Source organism: Diaphorina citri, unplaced genomic scaffold, assembly GCF_000475195.1.
Source record: "Diaphorina citri unplaced genomic scaffold, Diaci psyllid genome assembly version 1.1 scaffold1248, whole genome shotgun sequence".
Taxonomy (NCBI): Eukaryota; Metazoa; Arthropoda; class Insecta; order Hemiptera; family Psyllidae; genus Diaphorina; species Diaphorina citri.
Genome location: NW_007378677.1, coordinates 14,263 through 23,891, shown reverse-complemented (window position 1 = coordinate 23,891; position 9,629 = coordinate 14,263). Strand labels below are relative to the sequence as shown.

The 9,629-nt window shown below is 39.2% G+C and overlaps 2 protein-coding genes across 2 annotated transcripts in view; both read right to left on the bottom strand.

The window, feature by feature from the left end:
- Positions 1–2,314: 2,314 nt before the first annotated feature.
- On the bottom strand, positions 2,315–5,597 carry LOC108253102 (glutamic acid-rich protein-like). The gene is made up of 5 exons (XM_026827787.1): positions 4,441–5,597; positions 3,308–4,006; positions 2,970–3,215; positions 2,460–2,786; positions 2,315–2,343 (listed from the first exon to the last, which is right to left on the bottom strand). The coding sequence occupies exons 1-5, from the start codon at positions 5,501–5,503 to the stop codon at positions 2,315–2,317; spliced, it is 2,364 nt and encodes a 787-aa protein (XP_026683588.1). The 5' UTR covers positions 5,504–5,597.
- A 402-nt stretch (positions 5,598–5,999) lies between these two features.
- LOC103514949 (uncharacterized protein PF11_0213-like) overlaps positions 6,000–9,629 on the bottom strand; it is an 11,017-nt gene continuing 7,387 nt past the window's right edge. Inside the window, exons 4-7 of the mRNA XM_017446434.2 lie at positions 9,138–9,446; positions 7,589–8,002; positions 6,825–7,499; positions 6,000–6,496 (exon numbers count right to left, since the gene is read on the bottom strand). Coding sequence (XP_017301923.2) covers positions 6,132–6,496; positions 6,825–7,499; positions 7,589–8,002; positions 9,138–9,446 — 1,763 coding nt within the window. The 3' untranslated portion in view covers positions 6,000–6,131. The remainder of the gene's footprint in view (positions 6,497–6,824; positions 7,500–7,588; positions 8,003–9,137; positions 9,447–9,629) is intronic.

Here is a 9,629-nt window from a genome sequence, read left to right as displayed (position 1 = left end):
CGCCACCAATTGAAAATCTATGGTAGTTTTGTCATCTCCACCAATTGAAAATCAATAGTAGTTTTGTCATCTCCACCAATTGAAACTCAATGGTGGTTTTGTCAACTCCACCAATTGAAAATCTATGGTAGTTTTGTCATCTCCACCAATTGAAAATCTATGGTAGTTTTGAACTCACTTTTTTCAACTGGTTTCTACAGTTTCAACTGGTTTATACTCACTTTTCAACTAGTTTATACTCACTTTTCAACTGGTTTAGTGACTTTTCAACCGGTTTCTACCCAATTTTCGACTGGTTTGCTCACTTTTCAACTGGTTTCTACAGTTTCAACTGGTTTGTACCCACTTTTCGACCTACCCACTTTTCAACTGGTTTCTACCCACTTTTCGACTGGTTTGCTCACTTTTCAACTGGTTTCTACAGTTTCAACTGGTTTGTACTCACTTTTCAACCGGTTTCTACCCACTTTTCGACTGGTTTGCTCACTTTTCAACCGGTTTATACTCACTTTTCAACTAGTTTATACTCACTTTTCAACTAGTTTACACTTTTCAACTGGTTTATACCCACTTTTCAACTGGTTTATACTCACTTTTCAACCGGTTTATACTCACTTTTCAACTAGTTTATACTCACTTTTCAACTGGTTTATACCCACTTTTCAACTGGTTTCTACCCACTTTTCGACTGGTTTGCTCACTTTTCAACTGGTTTCTACAGTTTCAACTGGTTTGTACTCACTTTTCAACCGATTTCTACTCACTTTTCAGCTAGTTTATACTCACTTTTCAACTAGTTTACACTTTTCAACTGGTTTATACCCACTTTTCAACTGGTTTATACTCACTTTTCAACCGGTTTATACTCACTTTTCAACTAGTTTATACTCACTTTTCAACTAGTTTACACTTTTCAACTGGTTTATACCCACTTTTCAACTGGTTTGTACTTACTTTTCAACTGGTTTGTACAGTTTCAACTGGTTTGTACTCACTTTTCAACTGATTTCTACTCACTTTTCAACTATTTTCTAGTTTTTAACCGGTTTCAAAATACGACTTTGTACTCACTTTTCAACTGGACAGAGTTGACAATCTCTCGCAGATGCGTGTCCGGGTGAAAGTTGGGCCGGAAGATAGCCTGTACCTCCTTCAAGAACTTGGTATGGTACACCGTCTTCGTGTGGTAGATATCGTTGAGTTTGCCCAAGGTCGTCGACTCCATGTAGCGCGCCCGGAAAACCAGGTCCCAACCGGTTTCTACCCACTTTTCGACTGGTTTGCTCACTTTTCAACTGGTTTCTACAGTTTCAACTGGTTTGTACTCACTTTTCAACTGATTTCTACTCACTTTTCAACTGGTTTCTACTTTTCAGCCGGTGTCTACTCACTTTTCAACTGGACAGAGTTGACAATCTCTCGCAGATGTGTGTCCGGGTGAAAGTCGGGCCGGAAGATAGCCTGTACCTCCTTCAAGAACTTGGTATGGTACACCGTCTTCGTGTGGTAGATATCGTTGAGCTTGCCCAAGGTCGTCGACTCCATGTAGCGCGCCCGGAAAACCAGGTCTTTGAAGATGTTGAAGAAGTAGCCGGCGTCCGTGGAGATGTGCAGCTTGAACGCCTCGTGCAGCCTTTGCAGACGATAGGACAGCTGGAAAAGAAATAGGAAAGAATAAAATTGAATAGAAAATCGTGGAAAGTAGAATAGAAGAGAAGGTAAATAAATGATGACGAAAAGGGAAAAGGAAGAGAAGTAGAAGGAGAAGAAGACAAAGAAAAAGAAGAGAAGAGAACATAAGAGAATAAATGGAATAGAGAAGAAGAAGTAGCCGGCGTCCGTGGAGATGTGCAGCTTGAACGCCTCGTGCAGCCTTTGCAGACGATAGGACAGCTGGAAAAGAAATAGAAAAGAATAAAATGGAATAGAAAATCGTGGAAAGTAGAATAGAAGAGAAGGTAAATAAATGACGACGAAAAGGGAAAAGGAAGAGAAGTAGAAGGAGAAGAAGAAGAAGAAGAAGAAGAAGAGAAGAGAACATAAGAGAATAAATGGAATAGAGAAGGAGAGAAGATAATAGTATAATAGAAAATAGAATAGAGTACAAAGTAGAAGAGAAAAGAATAGAATAGAAGAGAAGAGAAAAGAACAAGAGAAGAGAAGATAATAGAATAGAAGAAAATAAAATGAATAGAGTACAAAGTAGAAGAGAAAAGAATAGAATAGAAGAGAAGAGAAAAGAACAAGAGAAGAGAAGATAATAGAATAGAAGAAAATACTTTTTGGATCTATTGGACCATCATCCCCTTCATCTTCAGGCGATGTTGTGGCATGTTTGTTGGGCTTTTCCTTTTTGCCTGTTTTTGGGTCTATTGGACCATCATCCCCTTCATCTTCAGGCGATGTTGTAACATGTTTGTTGGGCTTTTCCTTTTTGCCTGTTTTTGGATCTATTGGACCATCATCCTCTTCATCTTCAGGCAATGTTGTACCAGGTTTGTTTAGTCTTTCCTTTTTGCCTGTTTTTGGATCTATTGGACCATCAGCCCCTTCATCCTCAGGCGATGTTGTGGCATGTTTGTTGGGCTTTTCCTTTTTCCCTGTTTTTGGATCTATTGGACCATCATCCCCTTCATCTTCAGGCGATGTTGTAACATGTTTGTTGGGCTGGCCTGGTATTTTCTTTAGGGTTTCTTCGGGGTTGTGTTGTGTTTCTGTTCCCTTCTCCAGTTTTGGAGATTTATCGACATTAGAATCGTTTGGTGACTTGCTACGTATCTTTTTGCCTGTTTTTAGATCTATTGGACCATCATCCTCTTCATCTTCAGGCAATGTTGTACCAGGTTTATTTGGTCTCTCCTTTTTGCCTGTTTTTGGATCTATTGGACCATTATCCTCTTCATCTTCAGGCAATGTTGTGCCAGGTTTGTTTAGTCTTTCCTTTTTGCCTGTTTTTGGATCTATTGGACCATCATCATCTTCATCTTCAATGGGTGTTGTGCCGGGCTTGTGGGGCCTTTCCTCTTTGCCTGTTTTTGAATTTATTGGACCATCATCATCTTCATCCTCAGGCAATGTTTTTCCAGGTTTGTGGGGCCTTTCCTTTTTGCCTGCTTTTGGATTTATTGGACCATCTTCATCTTCAGGCAATGTTTTTCCAAGATTGTGGGGCTTTTCCTTTTTGCCTGTTTTTGGATCTATTGGACCATCATCATCTTCATCTTCAGGCGATGTTGCGGCATGTTTATTGGGCTTTTTCTTTTTTCCTGTTTTTGGATCCTTTTTGGATTTATTGGACCATCTTCATCTTCAGGCAATGTTTTTCCAAGATTGTGGGGCTTTTCCTTTTTGCCTGTTTTTGGATCTATAGAACCATCATCTTTGTCTTCAATCGGTGTTGTGCCAGGTTTGTGGGGCCTTTCCTTTTTGCCTGTTTTTGGATTTATAGGACCATCATCATCTTCATACTCAGACAATGTTTTTCCAAGTTTGTGGGGCCTTTCCTTTTTGCCTCTTTTTGGATCTATTGAACCATCATCATCTTCATCTTCAGGCGATGTTGTGGCATGTTTGTTGGGCTTTTCCTTTTTGCCTGTTTTTGGATCTATTGGTTTTGGATCATATTCATCTTCCTGATCAGGATTTGGTACATCGTTTTCAGATTGGCCTGGTATTTTCAGATATGGATCAGATACTTCATTTTCTACAGGTTTTTCATCAGGTACTTTCCCCCCGTTGTCTTTTACTTTTAATGGATTTCTTTTGCCCTTTTTTTTCTTCTTCACAGCATTTTGATCCCTGTTTATTTCATCTTCGTCTTGGTCGTCATCATCATCTTCTTCATCTTCTAATAAAAGACCTCCACTCAGTATTTTTCTATTTTTGTTTTTTGCTGGAGATGCATCATCTTCTTTCTTCTCAGTATCTGGCTTTGGTACTTGTGTTTCTATTCCAGGAGAGTCTTTAATATTATCAACTCCAGTTACCAATGGGCGTTTTTTTGAACCTAAATCCTTTGGTTCTGAAGGATCAACATTTCCAGAGCCAACTGGGTTTTCTTTTGCCTTCATTTCCTTATCGCCATTTTTACTTGTATCTGTCACCTTTCCATCGTCATCTTTTCTTTCATTGTTGTTTTTAGGTGATTCTTCATTCACGGGGCTCTTTTCTTTTAGTGCTTTATCTACCATTTCATCGTTTTTCTCGTCCGTAGGTTTTACGTTTGATAGTTCTCCATCTAATTCTCGCCGATCACTATTTTTGTTGTCATTTTTGACATTATTAGGTTCAAACTCACGGGGATTCGTGTCTTGGTTTTGTTTATCTAGAGGAATTTTGTAGTTTGCTTTTCCTTCAGGGTTTTCTTTCTCAATTTCTTTTTCATTTATCGGTTTTGGAATATTTCCTATTGTTTGATCTTTCTTACTTGGTTTTTTGAACCTAAATCCTTTGGTTCTGAAGGATCAACATTTCCAGAGCCAACTGGGTTTTCTTTTGCCTTCATTTCCTTATCGCCATCTTTACTTGTATCTGTCACCTTTCCATCTTCATCTTTTCTTTCATTGTTATTTTTAGGTGATTTTTCATTCACGGGGCTCTTTTCTTTTAGTGCTTTATCTACTGGTTCATCGTTTTTCTCGTCCGTAGGTTTTACGTTCGATAGTCCTCCATCTAATTCTCGATGATCACTATTTTTGTTGTCATTTTTGACCTTATTAGGTTCCAACTCACGGGGATTCGTGTCTTGGTTTTGTTTATCTAGAGGAATTTTGTTGTTTGCTTTTCCTTCAGGGTTTTCTTTCTCAATTTCTTTTTCATTTATCGGTTTTGGAATATTTCCTATTGTTTGATCTTTCTTACTTGCTTCTCTTTTCTTTTTTGGCACTCTCCTTTTCTTCCTGACGATATCAAAATCATCGTATTCTTCATATTCGTCTTCTTCATCTTTTTTTATGTCATTTTTATTGTCTTTCTCATTTTTGTCGGGAGCTCCTGCTTCTTTAGGACTTTTATTTTTCGGTATTTTCCTTTTTCTCCGAACAGGTACCTTCTCTACATCATCATATTCTTCATATTCATAATTTTCATCATCTCCTTCTCTATTTTCACCTTTATCATCTCCCTTGATGTTAGTTTCTAGAATTCCATTTTTGTCTTTTTCTGTATCTTCATCATATTCTTCATATTCATAATTTTCATCATCTCCTTCTCTATTTTCACCTTTATCATCTCCCTTGATGTTAGTTTCTAGAATTCTATTTTTGTCTTTTTCTGTATCCCCTTCACTGTTTCCTTTATTGAGATCATTTGGGCCTTTCCGATTATCAGATTTTTCTTGGTCACTTTTCTTCTTTGATATTTTCCTTCTCCTCTTAACAGGCACATAGTCAAAGTCATCATATTCTTCTTCTTCAAATTCATCTTCTTCGCCCTTGTTATCATTTTTAACAGTTCCCTTATTGTCAGGCTCATTATTTTGACTTCCATTTTTATCTGTATTCATATTATCTTTGCTAGCTTCTTGTTCAGGACTTTTAGGACGATTTTTTCCTCCGTCAGGTGTTTGGTCTGCTTCACTGCCTAGTTCTTTGGATTTTTTATTACATCATCCTCTTCATCTTCAGGCAATGTTGTGCCAGGTTTGTTTAGTCTTTCCTTTTTGCCTGTTTTTGGATCTATTGGACCATCATCGTCTCCATCTTCAGGCGATGTTGCGGCATGTTTATTGGGCTTTTTCTTTTTGCCTGTTTTTGGATCTATTGGACCATCTTCCTCTTCATCTTCAATCGGTGTTGTGCCAGGTTTGTGGGGCCTTTCCTTTTTGCCTGTTTTTGGATTTATTGGACCATCTTCATCTTCAGGCAATGTTTTTCCAAGATTGTGGGGCTTTTCCTTTTTGCCCGTTTTTGGATCTATTTGACCATCATCCTCTTCATCTTCAGGCAATGTTGTGCCAGGATTGTTTAGTCTTGGATTTATTGGACCATCTTCATCTTCAGGCAATGTTTTTCCAAGATTGTGGGGCTTTTCCTTTTTGCCCGTTTTTGGATCTATTTGACCATCATCCTCTTCATCTTCAGGCAATGTTGTGCCAGGATTGTTTAGTCTTTCCTTTTTGCCTGTTTTCGGGTCTATTGGACCATCATCCCCTTCATCTTCAGGCGATGTTGTGACAGTTTATCAGTTTCTTTATTTATACTATCATTTTTATCTGAATCTATATTCTCTTTCCCAGTCTCTTGTTCAGGTTTTCTTTCCAGACTCTTGGGATCATTATTTGCTCCCTCGGCTGTTTGGTCTTCATTGTCTTTGGGAATTTCCTTCTTCGATACTTTCTTTTTTCTCTTAACAGGTCCATTAGGTGAATCCTCCACTTCTTCATATTCGTCCTCATTATTTTCCTCTGCTTCTTTATTGTTATCATTTTCTTCTTTTTTGTCTAGATTATCAAGTTGGTCATTTTTATCAGTTCCCTCCTTCTTGTCATTTTTATCAGTTTCATACATCTTGTCAGTTTTATCAGTTTTATCCTTCTTGTCATTTTCATCAGTATCTTTGTGGCCTTCCTTTATTTTGTTCTCATTACCATGTCTTTTTGTTGGGTCATCAATATCTTTATCAGACTCTTCGTCGTCGTCGTCGTCCAAATATTTTTCTAGATGTTTATAGTCATCAGAACTTATCTCATCATTGTGATGTTGATCTGCAGTGTCTTTCGGTAGTTTGTTCGTAGGATCCTTTGGGTGGAGTGTTACCTCATCTTTACTATCCTTTTCGTCAAAAGTATCAGGATTGTTGTCAGTTGTTGCTTTGTCCTTTTTGAGTTTTATCCTTCTTGTCATTTTCATCAGTATCTTTGTGGCCTTCCTTTATTTTGTTCTCATTACCATGTCTTTTTGTTGGGTCATCATTATCTATATCAGACTCTTCGTCGTCGTCGTCGTCGTCCAAATATTTTTCTAGATGTTTATAGTCATCAGAACTTATCTCATCATTGTGATGTTGATCTGCAGTGTCTTTCGGTAGTTTGTTTGTAGGATCCTTTGGGTGGAGTGTTACCTCATCTTTATTATCCTTTTCGTCAAGAGTATCAGGATTGTTGTCAGTTGTTGTTTTGTCCTTTTTATCCTTATCAGGATTGCTGTCTGCATTATTGTGAGCATTATCTGGCTGATTATCTAAATGTTTATCTGCAGTGTCTTTCGGTACTTTATCCTTTTCGCCAAGAGTATTAGGATTATTGTCAGTTGTCGCTTTGACCTTTTCATCCTTATTAAGATTGATGTCACCTAAATGTTTATCTGCAGTGTCTTTCGGTTCTTTATCCTTTTCGTCAAGGGTATTTGGATTGTTGTCAGTTGTTCCTTGGTCCTTTTTATCTTTCTTAGGATTGCTATCTGCATTATTGTTACCATTCTCTGGCAGATCATCATCTTTCTTTTTATCATCGTCTGTATTTTCATCTCCAGTTGTTGCTTTGTCCTTGTTATCCTTATCAGGACTGACGTCTGCGTTATTGTTACTTGGAGCATTATCTGGTAGATCATCTTCTTTCTTTTCATCATCCGCATTTTCCTCCCCTTATCAGGACTGCCGTCTGCGTTATTCTTACTTGGAGCATTATCTGGTAGATCATCTTCTTTCTTTTCATCATCCGCATTTTCCTCGTCATCCATCAGCTCCAGGTCGTCTTTGTCATCGAAATCAACATCGTACAGCTTGTTCCTATTGATTATTTCCAGCGGATGGTTTATTCCCGGAACGTCAAGGATTTTCGACAGCTGAATGCAGCGTTGTAACGTTTCAAACTGCGCTTGTGATTTTTCCAATCCGGCGCCACCGCTTTTGGCGAGTCTCTTGAGGTCTTTGCTGATGGTTATGCAAGTGTTGAGCAACGACAGCGATTGTTGCGCAACGTTGGACATGGTTGACAATTCGTTGTGAACGAACGCGTCTGTTTTCTCGGCCAGCTTTTTAACGTTGTTCCTCACTCCTGGGTTATCTGAAATGGAATATGAGAAGGTTGTTTTAGCAAGAAAGTGGGGATTTGAGTGGATACAATAAAATTGAAGATATCTTGTTTATTCTACCAGTATAGGACTGAAAAGTCCCTTTACTCTCGCAGTCTAAACAAGGTCTTGGATTCGTCTATTGTATTATTCTAAGGGCGTCCGCCTTGTAAGCGCGCTAGGTGGCTCGTTGGATTTCTGTCCGGGCCGAACTTTATCCTAAACGGATAAGGTTCGTTCTCTGAACAGCTGGCTTTCTCCTATCCTGTCCTCCTTCGCTCTCGGGACGATAAGACCTTAGGAGTTTCAGATCCCTCTATCAAACATCTACTCTACAACATCTAATCATTATCAACATCTAATTTTACGTTGTCGTTTGGCAACTCTATTTTTAGATCAGTTTGTTAAATCCTAAATACATTATTTAAGTTACTGTTAGCTTCTGACGTGATTTTGTCAAGATTCATCTTGAAAAGAAGAACACAAGCAACTTAAACTCTTCACAGGCAAGGGCAGGGGTTTTTATTGTTTACTAGCCGAAACCCGTTGCTCCGCTCCGGATTTCTGCTAGTAAATCCTTAAGGCATGGCCCATGTCACTCATCCACTTAGTGGTTTTGTGGTTTTGCTCAGCGTAGCTCAAAAACGAACCGAAAAATAGTCTATAACTTTCACGGGAGTGCAAGGTCCCTAGAGCCTAAATCCAAAGTTTCAGCCATTGGTCCATGTGTGTGTCTGTCTGTGAACAAAATATCTCGAGAACCGTAAGGGCTAAAGACTTAGGGAGTGCAAGGTCCCTAGAGCCTAAATCCAAAGTTTCAGCCATTGGTCCATGTGTGTGTCTGTCTGTAAACAAAATATCTCGAGAACCGTAAGGGCTAAAGACTTAGTGACAAGAATGCGACACGAAACTTTTGGTTAAGATCGGTACAACGGTTGGCGGCATTTTACCGCTTTTTGGCGGTTTTCAGCTATACCGACTAAACGGTTAGAGATATTGTCAAAGTTTGGCTATAAGAACAAGAACACCCAAAATAAGCATCATTCAATAGGATGAGTGAGGAAAGTCGTGTGATGTTCACACCAGATTTTCATATATTAGATTCAACAGCATTTGGGAATTACTCACTCGCTTTGACTTCCTCAGCCGTCTCTCTCTCATACTCCTTCAACGCTGGTCCCACAGTGTCTTTGGCACCAAAATACCGATCCCCACCGTTCAACAACGGATCTGCTAGTTGCGGCGCCGAGTTCCACATTTGTACCAGTCGGTCGGGCAACTCTGGCGCGTCTATGAATTGGTAGTTGGTGAAGACGGATCGGTAGGAGGAGACGAATTTGGACCCGAAGACGCGTAGCTCGCGGCTGACAATGTCGCCGACGCTGGACCAGTAGTTGCGGTAGGTGGTCGCGGCGCGCGACACGAGCTGGGGCAACCCTGTTGGAAAGACAATTACAATACAATACAATGTTTATTTTATTTGGTGTATATCAATAGCAAAACTGTTATACACAGGTCAATTACAATTAAAAAAGGAAACAATTCAGAGGGGCGTGTTGGATTTTTTTGTTTTTTTTTTTTTTTTAACCAAAAAAAACCCCACCCGGGGGTTTCGTCACA

What these genes read in the sequence shown, in the direction of transcription:
- LOC108253102 (XM_026827787.1), bottom strand. Translation starts at nt 5,503, where the DNA reads ATGAATACAGATAAAAATGGAAGTCAAAATAATGAGCCTGACAATAAG. An exon ending in TTCAGAACCAAAGGATTTAG is followed by an intron (nt 4,007 to 4,440) that starts GTTCAAAAAACC and finishes CAAAGGATTTAG; the next exon opens with GTTCAAAAAAACGCCCATTG. An exon ending in TGAAGATGAAGATGATGATG is followed by an intron (nt 2,787 to 2,969) that starts GTCCAATAGATC and finishes ATCTAAAAACAG; the next exon opens with GCAAAAAGATACGTAGCAAG.